General features: G+C 36.0%; 1 protein-coding gene across 2 annotated transcripts in view; it reads right to left on the bottom strand.

Annotated features, from left to right (window-relative positions):
• The window catches only part of IMPG1 (interphotoreceptor matrix proteoglycan 1), a 125,274-nt gene extending 115,569 nt beyond the window's left edge, over positions 1–9,705 (bottom strand). For both annotated transcript variants that reach the window (XM_032339233.1, XM_032339234.1), the window contains exon 1: positions 9,639–9,705. In XM_032339233.1, coding sequence (XP_032195124.1) covers positions 9,639–9,705 — 67 coding nt within the window. The remainder of the gene's footprint in view (positions 1–9,638) is intronic.
• Between the last annotated feature and the right edge of the window lie 6,882 nt (positions 9,706–16,587).

Here is a 16,587-nt window from a genome sequence, read left to right as displayed (position 1 = left end):
GCTACAAACTGGAAAAAGGTTTCTGAAGGGTACATAACTACAGATGGACTAATAATATTCACTTTTATTTATTTATTTAAAAGATTTTATTTATTTGACAGAGATCACAAGTAGGCAGAGATGCAGGCAGAGAGAGAAGGGGAAGCAGGCTCCCCACCATGCAGAGGGCCTGAGATGTGGGGCTCGATCCCAGGACTCTGGGATCATGACCTGAGCTGAAGGCAGACGCTTAACCACTGAGCCACCCAGGCACCCCCCTAATTTTTACTTTTAAGAACTGCTCTAAATCAGTAAGAAAAGACATACATGCCAAAGAAAAAATGCGTAAAATTCTTTAAACATTTTCTAGAAAAGGAAAAAATATATGAAAAGATACTGAAACTCATTACTATGGAAGGAAATACAAAATAAAACAACAATGAGATACAATTTCACTATGATTTCTCCCCCTGCCCCCCCCAAACAGTCAGGCAGTACCAATACGAAGTGTGTTTGAGCATTTGGAACAAAATTCTCACTGAAAATGGCACAAACATTTAGGAAAACAGTTTGGTGTCACCTGGTAAAATTGAAAGCATGCATACCTCACAACACCACAATCACTCTCCTACTTAGAACAGAGACAGAGAGGGGCACCTGGGTGGCTCAGTAGGTTAAGCGTCTGCCTTCAGCTCAGGTGGTCCTGGGATTGAGCTCCATGGTTTTCCTTCTCCCTCTGCCTGCTGCTCCCCCTGCTTGTTCTCACTCTCTTTCTGTCAAATAAATCAATAAAATCTTGAAGAAAAAAAAAAGAGAGAGAGAGAGAATGAGAGTCCTAGACTCTGGAGAGACTCTGCCTGCTGTGTGCACCAGCAGACACACAGAGGAGTGTAAAACAGCAAAATCCATGGACAGAATAACGGCTGTAGGTGGTGCATCCCTACAAGGCAATAGTGTGTCTCAGATGCCTCTCCCGTACCATCTCAAACCCTCTTAGCCTCACCACTTTCTCAGACCAGCTTTTAGCTCTTCATAAGTTCTGAAGCACTGCAGGAGACACAGCCTACAGCTCTTGGCTGTTGTTTCATAGTTGTTTCATGGCATTTTTCCCTCCTGCCCCAGAGTTTTCTGTTGCTGCTGAGGTATGAGAAGCACCAGGACCCCCAACAGCCCATAGATGTGCACATATATAGGGTTCAGGAAACTGCAGAGAAGTTAATCTTCTTTGGGGCACACTTTTTTTTTTTTTTTTAAGATTTTATGTATTTATTTGACAGAGAGACAGAGAGCATGAGAGGGGAGAAGGTCAGAGGAAGAAGCGGACTCCTTGCCAAACAGGGAGCCCGATGAGGGACTCGATCCTGGGACTCCGCGATCATTACCTGAGCTGAAGGCAGTCGCTTAACCAATTGAGCCACCCAGGCGCCCTGAGGAACACTTTTGAGATCTCTTATCAATTCTTTTCCATTTCCCTCCAGGCTCCCACCCTGAAAAAGCACTCTGGAAGGAAGAGGAACAAGTAAACTTTTGTCTCAGGTCTGCTAAATGCAACAATGTGGATGAATCTTAAAAACATACTGTTGAGCCAGAGAACTGTCTTAGGAGAGAACACATACAGAATGATGTTATTTATATAAAAATCACAAACAAAACCAAATCGTATTATTTAGATAAATACACCTATACCTGGAAACACTAATGACAGGCAATGATGTGATTAACACAAAATTCATGACCATGGCTACCTTTGGCACAGAGCAAAGAAAGGGGCAGAGACCCTGGCAGAGCTAATCGGGAACTTATAAGATATGATCAATGGTTTATTATTTAATCTGGGATATGAGCATTTTATTATTATTCTCTAAATATCACAGATATGTTTTGTATACTCTTGATGTACATTTCCCAAGTAAGGAGATCTACAGAAGCAATGCATCTAGCCTGGCAGAACTCAAGCAGTCCCTAAGAGTGCAGCTGGAAAGGAAGGTGGAGGCCAGATCATAAGGACCCTCAAGTGAAATTATTGGACTTGATTCTGGAGGCATGGAGGGGGCTTTGGAAGTTATGTTCTTTACTGTTTCTGCACCAAGCAGTGAATGTGGTAAACAATGAGTAACAAAGCTAGTTCAAGCTCAAGAAACAGGAGACAGTTCTGAGGTAGGTATTCACAAGATTTGTCACTGACTTGACTAGGTAGGTTTCATGGGTTTAGGAAATAGAGAAGTCAAAGGTCAGAACCTGAGAGAGGAAACAGTTATCCATTGCCCTGGCCAATGAGGATGAAGACGCCAAAGCTGGATTAAAGAAACACTGTGCGGAAGTTGTTAATGAGGGGGTGTGCTGAACAAGGCAAGCTCACAGGGGCTCTGGGCACCTAAAAGCCAAGTGTGCACGGTCATGTTAGACGCTGTCATGTTGGTAGATGCAAATCAGCCTTGATAGGAGCGTTGACAGAATGGACACTGACAAACTCTGTGAAGAAGAAACTGTTGCTAAACATTTATCAGCATACCATTTGATAGGATCTGGTGACAGTTTGGATATAAAGAGGAGGTTCTTATATGATACCAAAATTCCCAACTCTAGAGATAGAAGATGACAGCCTGCAATGGACAGAAGCATAGTGGATCATGCCAGAAAGGGGGTGGGTGCTGATGATATGACGGAGAACAAATGGACGTGGGCCCTACCCTCACAAAGCATTTAATCTATGTTTAACAGTGTGCATTAGAATGCTCCGTGTAGCTTTTAAAAAAATACATATTCCTGTAACCTATCTATGCCCTAAATTTTTTAAAAAAATTATTTATTTGACAGAAGGAGAGACACAGCGAGAAAGGGCACACAAGCAGGAGGACTGGGAGAGGGAGAACAGGCTTCCCGCGGAGGAGGGAGCCTGATGTGGGGGGCTCGATGGGGCTCGAACCCAGGACCCTGGGATCATGATCTGAGCCAAAGGCAGATGCCCAGTGACTGAGCCACCCTAGATGCCCCTGCCCTAATTTTGTAGAAGGGCTAAAAAAAAAAAAAGAAACAACATAGCGGAGGGAACGATTACCCAAACCACTCTATCAGCCCTATTAAATAATGAGACCACTCCCTCCAAACTACAAACATATTTATGATAAAATATTTACCAAAGAAAGGAAGATTAAAACAAACTCCCTGGTGGCTCATAATATAATGAACCGTATATCACATCTTCCCAGAAGGGCAATAAATCATGCTTCTCCAACCTGGCTACAAATTGTCTGGCTAGCTTTAACAATTATTCAGCTTGGGTCCCACCCAGACAAATTAAAATCGGAATCTTCAAAGCTGGAGCCCCAGCACTGGTGTTTTTACCAATGTTGAGAAATGTTGCATTAAATTCTTTAGGCTGGGAAAATGAAACCAATGGAAAGGAGACTGGCAGAGTAAAGCTGCAGGCAAATTGGTTGTAAATGGAGTTAAAGTCATAGGTAGATAGAAATAACATTAGCAAAAATATGAAATATTTTTATTCTCTTTGAAACAACAGAACATGAGAAGAGTTTGGATATAGATTGAAAGTTTGAAGTAGAAAAAAGGAGATGTCAGATGACTTCAGTCTTTTCAGTATGTAGGAGTAAGTCATCACAGTCCTCTAGTATCCAGCATTTATTGAGCAATTTTATAGTAGATGACTCACAAAGAGCTTCATAAACATTACTTCACTTATCTTCATCACACTATATGGGTGAGACACTGATACTATTATTCCGATTTTATAGATATGAAACCACAAACTGGAGATACGTACGAGATTGAGCAATTTGCTAAGGTCACTTAACTAGTCACAGAGCTGATCTGTACAACTGCGTTCTGTGTTGAATGCAGTCCTGTGAAAGCCTTAAAGCCTTCCTCTTGACTGTGCCATTATGTGAATGAGGGAGAATCAGGCTGCTGGCTTGAGGAGAGAGAGAGGTTTGGAAATTGGACTCAGAGATGAGTAGAGCTGTGGACTGGTTTGGAGGGCCCGACTAGGGTTATGGTGCATGAATTTGTTTCGTGTAAGCACTTTATTTTGGATTCTCTAAAACACCTGGCAGCTCAGAAATGAGAGTGGACAAAGTGAAAGCTAAATTTACCCAGAGTGAGATTAACCACGCAAATAGGGCAGAAGATCAAGGAGTGAGGTTTATATTGTACTGTCAAGATGAGTGTTGAGGAAAGCTGAGGAGTGGCCTCCAGCACCTAGGATTAATGAGTAGGACACTGAGGCCTAGATGGGCTACACAAGTGGAGGAACTGGGAGAAGCTGAGGGACTGGGATGTTTTGATGAGACTAAAACTCAGATTCCATAAAAGGAAGACAGAGAAATTATTAGAAAGGGATATTTCAGAATTGTTGATCTCTAGAGTTTGAAAATATTGTAAATCTGGAGGTTAAATTTCAGAGTTTTGATGGGGAAGTACCTTTGGTTTCAGAAGAGACTTTCTGAATGTGTCACATCACATCCATTAGGCCAAGTTCTGCTTTTAAATACATAATCATAAATAAGTCATTTAGTGCTAAACTTAGATTTTAATGGTGGGCATTTAAAAGGATACCATGAATAAATGACTCTATTTTGTTAAGGAGTTCAAAATGCCACACTTTTTTCTTAATGAGTAACAAAACTCCTAAAATTATGCCTTCATTTTTAGGGTAGAGGATATGGCCTATGTTCTCTCCTGTGTTCAGTCATGCAAACAGTCATGCAACAGAAATGGCACAGAACCAGCAATCATCTGGTGTTAGAAGAGGAAAGTTGGCTTATGAATTAATAGTAAAATCCATATTAATTTCAGTCATCATATTATATTGGACTGATTAATAGACTAAGAAGGTATAAGACAGGACTGGATACAGCTCAAATCCCAGTTTTGGTTCTAATCTTCTCATACTGAATGACTTTAGGAGCGTTACATAGTATTATTCTCTGCCCTGGGCTCCTGAACAGAAATGAGCAGATTTTCTACCAGCCACTGAAATCTTGAGAAGATTAATTAAAATGTGCTTGAGCTTTTATTAAAAAAAAAAAGATATTTAAACTAAAGGACTGTTAATATGATAGCTACGTACAAAGTGTTTTGATCAGGTCTGAACTGACTAAAATGGTTGGTAATAGTGCCCTTGGGTTTCAGAGTTGGGCTTAATTAAATGTAACTTTTGTTTCTTCATAAATGAAGCAGGAATCTTAAGACAGACAAATTAGCCCTACATATGTTATTTCTATATGAAGTTAAAGTATTTCTGATGTGGAAAGTTTTCATTAGTTTCAAGGTCCTGAATTTTCTCCACAAAATTTCTTTTGGTGTAGTTTCCTTTAATCTTTCTCCTAGGAGAGCAATTATGAAAATAGATGCTTGTTGCAGTGAGTGAGGGGACTAAAGATGGCTGAATGAAGAAAACCAAGTTGGGATGAATTAAGATGACTTTACAAAGGCACATGGAAAGACATTGTTTCCGGGGACCTGGGTGGCTCAGTTGGTTAAGGGGCTGCCTTTGGCTCAGATCATGATCCCTGCGTCCTCAGACTGGGTGCATCAAGCTCCCTGCTCAGCGGGGAGTCTGCTTCTTCCTCTGCTCCACCCCTCCTACCCCCCCCACCCACTGCTCTTTCTTGTTCCTCTCTCTCTCAAATAAATAAATAAAATATTTTTAAAAAGACATTGTTTCCTGAAGAATGATTGTCGATGGGAGAATATTTATCTCCTGAATACAACCATATGCGTAGAAGCATTTGTAACGTTCTGTATCTCCTTCTTATTCTTCCCACATTCACTGTGGCCAGAGGGGAGTGCAGCAGTGAGAGTACATTCTCAATAAATAATTATAGTGATGCATGCTGTAGTTCACACTTGACAATGGCATTTCCATATATGAATTCCCATTACCATGACTATGCCAGTCAACCATATCGACTCATTGTAGGATAAGCTTTGGCATGCTGGTTGCCTTGGTCCACAGCACCTTCTTTCCTTATTAAAATGGTTCTATCAGACTTGGTGCTTCTGATTTGTGCCATTGAAATGCCAGTGACACTGTCTCTTACTCTCAGTGAGCTCAGACCCAACGGTTGCTAAAAACTGTCCACTTTGGAAGGCTGAAACTCACATGGTGGTCAGAGACTTTCCTTCCTTTCAACAAGCTGCTCTGTGGTATTCCAAAGATTGGTATAACCGATTCCCTCCCACGACTGCAGAAGTGTCTTTCACACCCTGAAGTAAGAGGCAGCAGTGTGGATGGAGACCTCAGGCACCCTGGAGGCAGATACTGCACAATATAGCAATGATGTCAGAACTTCTACTGTGGTCATTACCACATATATGCTGAATTAGAATATAAGCCTAGAAACCATTGTGGGGGGAAGAAAACCCAAACCTTGTTGCCTTAGATAGATTATTTTAAAACAGCATAAAATCTGCTGTGAACATGACTGTGGTAACAAAGGTATATAGGATCTGAATTTCCAGAGACGATTAGCATGCAAACACAGTGGATATTTAAGGAGGCTGCCCACTCATGATTGATATAAATGGCCAAGAAAGCAGCAGGTCTTGTCAGTGCTGCCTAATTAGTTCACACATGTAATCGTCCTTTACTGTGATCATTGATAAAGGTATAGAGGGGCCACAAGGCAGAATTTGCTTTTTATTTTTAAAGTAAGTATTTAATCTAACAAATGGCTTCAGATGTGCTGCCACAGTCTGCAAGGTTGAACACAAAGTGTCTTCAATTTACACAGCTTTGATGATAAGGCCATCTTCTCAGATATAACTGAACAGAAAGTCCGCCTTGAACTTTTTGAATTACACTGTCCTGAGACTATAGCAGAGATGAACAAAGTATAGGAGCTTCAAAGTTAATGTGACTGTCATTGGGCAGCCATCTCAGACCTAAAAATGAATCCATGTTTTCTGTTAATGGAGCCACAGTGAGGGAAAAAACTTCCCGGGTAATTTTATGAAATGCGAACATATCCCAGTAGTAAAGGCTTAGCAAGAAGTAGAGTGTCTTCAAATGCAAATTTTTCTGACACTTCATAGCTATAAAAATAATTACCATACCTTGGTAACTTTAACTTAGTTAAAGGTTTCATTTAGTATACAACCAACTGTAATGCAAAAGGCACATACTCTGATAAACACTATTTCCATTTTAGGACTTGCCAAGGGTAGACTTTTTTCTCTCCTCTTTCTCCACACATTGTGATGTCATAAGCAATTAGATGAAATTATTTATGTGAAATGAAAGGGTAAAAGCATAAAGCAGTACTGTGCATATCAGATGCAACTAGCATCCCCACTATGAATCTGAGAGGAGCCTTGGTAAGTGACTGTTCTTCGAAATTATCAAATTGTCCTGTTGTGTAAACAGTTTTATTTAATAAATATTTTGCAGCCAAAAGTGTTTCGCTTTACATATCAATGGAAAAAGTACATTTAGAATTGAAAAGCTTAAAGGAAAACTTTGAAAGTATTGGCATGTCTTTAAGTTTCTTAATATTCTGTGTCTAGTGCAGTATTGGGTAGCTGGTAAACACTGTGGAATTGAATCGGGAAAAGTCACCTTAAGGCATAGGAAAACTTTTGAGAAGCAAATTGGCAAATATGAATCATATACCATAAAACTGTTTATGCTGCTTTGTCCCAATAATTTTACTTTAGTGAACTTATGAGAAGAATCTTAAATACTAAGAGAGGCTATAGCTAAGGATATTAATTGCAATGTTATTCATAATAACAGTATAATTAGGAAAAACTATTTCTCTTTTGTTCAGTATTATGTAAAGCAAATCATGACATATCAACTGAAAGGAACATATAGCCAAAAAATGATACTTGTCAAAACTAGGTTGCAATGTAGAACATTCATCTAATGTAACAGAAGTGTAAAAACCCTGATATAAAATTGTGCTGTAGAACTGCAATCATGTAAAAATTAAGTAACTATACATAGAAGGAAGACTGAGAAAACATATGAAGGTGCTACGTAGACTGTATTTGAGTGGAAGTGGAGCTTTTTCCAAACTTTTTTTGATTTTTTAAGTAATTATAATTTTTAAAAAAGAAACTTTTGAATTTGTGCTCTCAGTTGTTATGCTTAACAGCTAGTTATATTAAATTGAACTCTTCTCACTCCCCAAACCATTTTTTATGTAAATATACTCACGATGGTTAATTAGACACAAACGGAAAACCAGTCTAGCTCTAGTACATAAATTCTAATTAATGTAGACCTCAGTAATTGGAGATTAACAGAAGTTTGCAGATCTCAGATTCTTGTAGAATAAAAAGTCCCTGATGAGTAAAATATTAGGATGTTTTATTACACAGTTAATCCTACTTTGTTTCGTAGAAATTGGCATATAATAAATTATGCTTTTTGGTGAGCTTATTTAACTTTCTGTAAGTGATTATGCTATTTGTAATTGTAATGTTTGATATACAATGTACAAAAATAGCAAAAACAGTTAAATAATTTAACACAATTATTTAAACAACAACAACAACAAACCCAAAGCTGAATTACCTAGTCAAGTATATAAAATAGACAGTATGCTTGCTCAGCAGATTAAGTTCAAAATACATGGGAATCCATGCTCTGTTTCTAGTTTAAATGTTTTCATAAATGCAAACATTTATATATAACTGACATTGAAAGGAAAGGTAAGTAAACTTTTGTTTCGCCCACTATCACTTATATGTTGAAAAACATAAAAGGAATTTTTATATAATCTTTTCTAGAAAGTTAATGCAACCTCTAAATGCAACCACTAAAAAGTTAATAACTGATGGGATCAGTTATTTTGGTTCTTAAAATGCAACAAATCTTTGTTTTATTTACTCTGGACATTTTCAATCTAATACTTCAATTAAAATGTTAATTTTCTGAGGCTATGTCATCCTTATGTAAGAACCAAACATTGATTTCAAATGTCTTAAAAAGCCTGGATATGTTATAATGACAGGGTTTATTGTTTAAAAAAAAAAAAAACAAAAAGAAAGTGATGCTTTCTTCAACAGGTTTTAAAAAACTACATTATTTTTCTTCAATATGACTGTTTAGTTGCTTGCTTTAATTTTAAATTTATTTGAAGATTTTTCATAAGAACATTCACTGCCTCATTCTTTTATGGATATAACTTTTGAGTTTGTCACTATCATGAATTCTGAAGACAAAACTCATTAGCTATTTTTTAAGGAAAATCAACTCATGATTTAACTGTGAAAAAGTAAGAAATACATTTTTTTGTCTGATCATAGCTTAAAACACTAGTTTCAAAAAAATATTAGTTTCAATTAAAAAATTTTATTTGTCAATTTTAAGAGATAAATGGAATGGTTTCATGGATCTACTATTGTAATTGATATTAGTAATATGAATTTGTATTCAATGTCTTATAAAAGCAAAAATGGTTTATTTATCTCTATTTTGTTAACACAAATTGCACTTAAAGTTATACAGCAAATAAATATTTAATTGAGTGAAAATCATTTCTGACAATCATTCAATCAGTTAAGCAATATAATTCAGGGCCTACTATATCCCTCTGAGGCACAGTGTTGACTTTCTTCTTTTCGAATGCTCACTTCTGCAAATATATTTTATAGATAAGCAAAATTTAAAAATAAATATTTAAATAACTTACCTTTGGTTCCTTGAACTTGGAGAAGAATCCAAAGAAGAAAAATAGCCCTTCTAGTTTCCAAATACATTCTGGCTTTTGTGCATTGATAATTCTGGTAACAATCACAGAACAGTCCCAAATCTCATAAAAAAAAAAATAAATAAAACGACAGAAATAGGAAAAATAATTAAATATTGATGCCAACTGAGTGAGAATAACCTTCTTGGTTTACCTTTATAAGGGTGCTAATTTATGAAGAACAGGAAGCAGTGTCTGTTTCTGGAATAATCTGCTTATCTTCCCCTCAGGAGTAATCTCTGCTTAAGGGCCAGCTGGAGGAACCTTTATCTCATTAACCTTCTGGAGAAGCATCTGTCAGCCTAGCTCCAGGACCCTGAATGCCATTATAAACAAGTGTCCACAGGCAGAAGAAATGATTTTTTCTTAGTTATTCACCTGTTACAGTGACATATAGAGCCAGGGGGAAGTCCTGCCAAATGCAGAAGAAGGCTGACAGTTTAGAGTCAAATGTTTTCCAAAATGACATACTCAAGGAACACCCATTGAAAGAGCTTAACTGCTATCCCTGAAGTGTATGTAGTTTTTCACTATATTGGTCTCCTGAGACAGCAATGCTGTTTCCATTCTGAGAAATGCACTGCTTTGTAAATAGCTTTCTTTCTGGCATTACATGCAGATCACTTTTTTGGTTCAAGTTTGATTTTAATTTCTTAAAATCTGTTTTTCACAGATAGTGTTTAAGAAGTTAGTTTGTAAAAAGTAATGGTGCTATTCCTCCATTCAAGGGAAACCAATTTTAAGTTTCTAAGCTGACTCTAGTATTTTCCTTTGTACTTCTAACCTAGTATGCTGCTTCTATTACTATTTTTTTTGTTTTCACTTTCAGGCATTATCAAATAATAGATCATTCCCTACTCTCCCTAAACACGTAATCATCCTTCTACCCACCTCAGTATTATTGTACTTTCCATTTATTGAATTTTCAAGTTATATTTCTGTGACAGTATACATGTTACATACAGCTGAGCCATGGTGTATTCTGTAATTACTAACATGTACCGAGCTCTTACATTGTGGTAGACCACTGCTCTTAGACATTTCCATAGTTTATCCATATATTCCTTAATACAATGTTATGGGGGGTATATTATTATTAGGATCTGTTTTATATTTGAGGAAGCTAAGGTGTACCTGGCAGAGCCAGTATATGAACCCAGAGTCTGGTTTCAGAACATATATTTCAATTGTTGCCCCCATGATGCTTTTTGCAATTGTCTCACATTTTTCCCCTAAATTATCCCCAATTGTTATCCCAGATGTGTAAATTTCCTCTTCTTATGGTTAAACACTTCAAACAGCATGTCTTTCCCAGGACCTGCTCCTACTAACCCCCACCAGTCTTTACTGTTTCTTTTCTTGCTCACAGTAGTCATCTGGGATCCTCCTTCACAGTCAGGTTGGGAATGGCTTTTACCTCTCTTGTGTTGGGTCCTGAGTTCTCTGGATTCTCTGCTGCCTTCTTTCTTAACCTAATCTCTTGTTTTAGGCCAGCATATGCTCCAGTTTATTACTGAAAGTTCACAGTATTAGAGATCTTACATGTTTAAAAATGGCCTCCATCTGTATTCATCCTTGATTGATAGTTTGGTCAGTGCTATAGATTTAATGTCTGCGTCCTAGAATTCATATGTTGAAAACCGGCCCCCCAGTGTGATGGTATGTAAAGGTGGGGCATTAGGGAAGTGATTGGGTCATGTGGGGGAAGCCCTCAGGAATAGGATTAGCTCCCTTATAATAGAGGTACCACAGAGTTCCTTTGCTCCTTGCATCCTGTGAAGCACAGTGACAAGACCAGGCTATGAACCAGGAGGCAGGCTTTCATCAGACACTGAATATGCCTGCATCGGGATCTTGGACTTCCAACCTCCATAACTAAGGGATTTCTGTCTTTTATAAGCTACTCAGTCTTTGGCATTCTGTTATAGCAGCCCAAATGGACTAAAGACGACTGAAAATAGAATTCTAGGCTGGAAATAACATTCACTTAGAATACTGAAGACATTAATCCATTGTCTTTTAGCTTCTTGTGCTACTAAAATGTGAAGTCCTTTTTGTTCTTGGTTCTTCATATAGGATATTTCTAGAAGATCTAGGAGATCTGCCTCTCTGAGAAGAACGTTCTGAGAGAGACAGAGAGAGACAGGGTGAAGGAGTGGGAGAGAGTGCTTCTTTACTGCCAGTTTAAGATTTTTCCTTCTAATCTGCTACCATTCCATGCATGTTTTAGAATGTTGCTTAAACCTACATGTTCAGCCTAATAAAATCATTACAAAGTGAACACTCTAGGAATATCTAGGTAAAGATATAGAATATTAATAGCACCCTAGAAAGATCTATGTCCCCCACTCACAAACACAAAACTTTCTTCTCCATTAAACATAGTCATTATTCTGATTTTACGGTAATCACTTACAAGCTTTTCTTTATACTTTTAACTACCTATCTACATATCTGAAGGCAGCTTTGCATATCTTACCACTATTTATGGAAAAGATTATTTCCTCTACTGTTCTGAAGTTCCACCTTTGTCATAAATCAATAATACATGTCTGTGGGTTCTCTTTCCTATTTGTTTATTCTTGTGTCACACTATCTTAATTATTGTACCTTTTTGTTATATGTCTTCACATCTGCAGAACAAGTTTTCCCATTTCATTTCTCTTCAAAATTGTCTTGTTTACCTTTGGTGTTTTGAATTTTTATATACATTTCAGGGTCATATTGTCAAGTTCCACAAAAGAGTTTACTAGATTGTGTAAATAGGTGGTGGGGGTTAAGGAGTGCACCTGTTGTGATGAGCACTGGCTGTTATATGGAAGTGCTGAATCACTATATTGCACAGCTGAAGATATTGTTACACTGTACATTAACGAATTTAAATAAAAATTTGAAAAAAATTATATTGGACAACAGATCGATTTGGGGAAATTGACATCTTTACCTTACTCAATTTTCTAATTCATGAACATGATTTATCTATTTATTTATTTAGGTTTAATTTTGTCTTATATATATTTCATTTGATTTTTTTCTAAGTATTTGATATTCTTATTGTATTATAAGAAGTATTAAATTTTATTTTCTAATTGGCTACTGCCAAGATATAAAAACACACTTTTTGTATAATGATCCTCTGTGCATTGATCTTGAGAAATAAATGTATTAATTATAATAATTTATGAATTTATTCTTTGCAATTTCCTACAAATACTATTGTCACCTATGAATAATAAGTCTTTTCTTCTTTTCTTACTCATCCTTATACATTTTCTTTCTTTTCCTTGATTTTCTGCACTGATTAGGACCTCTAATAAAATGTTGAATAAAATGGTGGTGGTAGGTAATCTTTTTTCTGGTTCCAAAAGGAAAACTTCCATTTTATCATTAAGAAAGATGTTTGTAATAGGCAAGTGTTAAGAAAACCTATTATGGAATAAGGAATTTTCTTCTTCCTAGATTTTTTTTTTTAAATAAAATAGTGGATGGCTACTGAATATTATTACTTGATTTGTATATATTTTGAAATTATCATAGATTTTTACCCTTTATCTCTTAATAGGATAAAGTACGTTGATTTTTCTAATGCTAAACTAACCTCACTTTTCTAGAGTAAGACTATGTTGGTTAAAATGTTAATGTTCTGTATATATTGCTGGATTCAGTTTGCTAACTTTTTTAATCCCTTAAACATCTATGTTCATGAGTAAAATTGCCTACAATATTGCTATCTTATAATATACTAGTAGATAATTCTCATAAAAGGAGTTAAAGAGTGTTAATTCTTTCTCTAGTCTATGAATAGTTTTATGTCAAATTAGTAATGTCTTACATTTTACTAGTAAAGCTTATAATTTTCTTTGTGATAAGATTTTAAATTTTGGATTCATTTTATTTTATTTATTTGAGAGAGACAGGGAGAGAGAGAGCACAAGCAGGGGGTAGGGTCTGAGAGAGAAGCAGACTCCCTGCTGAGCTGGAATCCAGATGTGGGACTCCATCCCAGGACCCTGGGAACATGAACCGAGCCAAAGGCAGATGCTTAACTGGCTGAGCCATCTTCATTTTATTTTATTTTTTTAACTCATTTTACTTTTTTTTTTTTTTAACTCCCAGCTTTATGGAGACACAATCACATAGAGCATCATGTAAGTTTAAGGTATATACTGTGATGATTATATTATATTATATGTATAATATTATATGTATAATATTGAGAAGTGATTACCATAATAAGGTTAATTAACACATCTATCACTTCACCTCGTTACCATTTTGTGTGTGTGGCAGGGGTGTGGTAAAAAGATTTCAAGATTTACTTTCTTAATAACTTTCATGTATGTACTGCGGTATTGTTAACTTTGTCATGCTGTACATTACACCCCTAGAACCTACTCCTCTTGTAACTGGAAGTTTTTACCCTTTGATTGCCAATTTCTCACCACCTTCTGCTTTCCCCACCAGCCTCTCTCTACTCTTTTTCTATGAGTTTCATTTTTTAGATTCCACATAAAAGTGAGATAATACAGTTTTTTTTCTTCTGTCTTATTTCACTTAGCATTATGTCCTCATGGTTCATCCATGTTGTCACAAATGTCAGGATTTCCTTATGTTTTATGGTTGAATAATACTCTATTGTATGGGTATATACAGTGTATGTCTATCACATGTTATCACATTGTGAATACTGTGGTAATGAACATGGAGGTGCAGATATCCCTTAACATAGTGATTTCGTTTCCTTCAGATATATGCCCAGAAGTGGAATTAATGGTTCATATGGTAGTCCATTTTTATTGTTTTGAGGAATCTCCATACTGTTTTGCATAATGGCTGTTCCAATTTACAATCCCACCGAGAGTGCACAAAGGTTCTCTTTTCTCAATTTCCTCACCAGTATTTGTTATTTCTTGTCTTTTTGAGGATAGCGATTCCAACAGACATGAAGTGATATCTCCTGGTGATCAAATTTGCATTTTGATTTGATTTCATGATTAGTGATATTAAGCACATTTTCATGTACCTGTTGGCATTTGTATATCTTCTTTGGAAAAATATCTATTTAAGTCTTTTCCCCATTTTTAAATTGGATTGTTTATTTTTTTGTTTTTGAGTTGTATAAGTTCTTTATATATTTTGCATCTTAATTCCTTATTAGATTTACAAATACTTTCTCCTATTCTATAGGCTGACTTTTCATTTTTGTTGATCATTTACTTTGTTGTGCAAAAGCATTTTAGTTTGATATAATCCCACTTTTCAATTTTTTATTTTCTTATTTGTGTTTTAGGTATCATATCTAAAAATTAGTGCCAATACTCAGGTCAGGGAGCTTTTTTCCCTGCTTTCTTTTGTAGTTTTATAATTTCAGGTCTTACCTGTAAGTCTTTAATCTATTTCAAGTTAACTTTTATAACTGGTATAAAGATCTGGTTTCATTCTTTTGCATGTGAATATCCAATTTTTCCAGCACCATTTATTGAAGAGATTATCTTTTCTCTATTAAGTATTCTTGTCTCCTTGTTAAATATTAGTTGACTGTGAATGTATGGGTTTATGGGCTTTCAATTCTGTTCTATTGACCTATGTGTCTGTTTTTATGCCAGTACCATAGTTTTGATCACTGATGCTTTATAATGTAGCTAAAAATCAGGAAGTGTGATGCTTCCCTCTTTGTTCTTCTTTCTTAGGACTGCTTTGGCTATTTGGGGTCTTTTGTGGTTCTGTATAAGTTTTGGGATTGTTTCTTCTACTTCTGTAAAAACTACCATTGGAATGTTTATTTTTTTTTTAAGATTTTTTTTACTTATTTGACAGAGAGAGAGAGAGAGAGATTGAGAGAGGGAACACAAGCAGGGGTAATGGGAGAGGGAGAAGCAGGCTTCCACCGAACAGTGAGCCCAATGCAGGGCTCCATCCTAGACCCTGGGATCATGACCTGAGCCCAAGGCAGATGCTTAACAGCTAAGCCACCCAGGCACCCCTACCTTTGGAATCTTGATAGTAATTGCATTGAATCTATAGATGGCTTTGGGTAGTACGGACATTTTAACAATATCAGTTTTCCAATCCGTGAGTATGGGATACTTTTTCATTTATTTGTGTCATCTTTGATTTCTTTCCTCAACATTTTGTACTTTTCAATGAAGAGCTCTTTCAACCCCTTGGTTAAATTTTGCCTTATTATTTTACTGTTTTTATACTATTGTAAATCAGATTGTTTTGAAACATTGTTTTTTCAGATAATTAGTTGCTAGTGCATAGAAATTTTACTGTTTTTTCTACATTAATTTTGTATCTTGCAACTTTACTGAATTTGTTGCATAGATCTAACAAGTTTTTGGGGGAGTTCTCAAAATTTTTATACATATTAATTCATGTTATCTGCTAATGGAAACAATTTTAGTTCTTCCTTTCCGTTTCTGATGTCTTTTATTTATTTCTTTTTTGCTTGATTACTCTAGCTAGGACTTGAATAAGAGTGGTGATGGTGGGCTCCCTTGTCTTATCCCTGATTTTAGAGGAAATCTTTTAATATTTCACCATTGAATAGGATATTAGTTATGGACTTATCATATATGGCCTTTATTATGTTGAGGTACATTCCTTCTATACCTAATTTAATATCATTTGACAAATGTTGAATTTTATCAAATGCTTTTTCTGTGTCTATTGATGCAATCATGATTTTTTTCTTAAATTCTGTTAATGTGATATATCACATTTATTAATTTGCCTAGGTTGAACCATCCCTGTATCTCAGGGATAAATCTCACTTGATCATGGTGAATGATCCTTTTAATGTGCTCCTGAATTTGATTTGCTAGTGTTTTATTGAGAACTTTTGCATCTATATTAATCAGAGATATTGGCCTTTAGTTTTCTTTTCTCA

This window comes from Mustela erminea, chromosome 4 (genome assembly GCF_009829155.1).
Source record: "Mustela erminea isolate mMusErm1 chromosome 4, mMusErm1.Pri, whole genome shotgun sequence".
NCBI lineage: Eukaryota > Metazoa > Chordata > Mammalia > Carnivora > Mustelidae > Mustela > Mustela erminea.
This window is presented reverse-complemented; position numbering and strand designations above follow the sequence as displayed.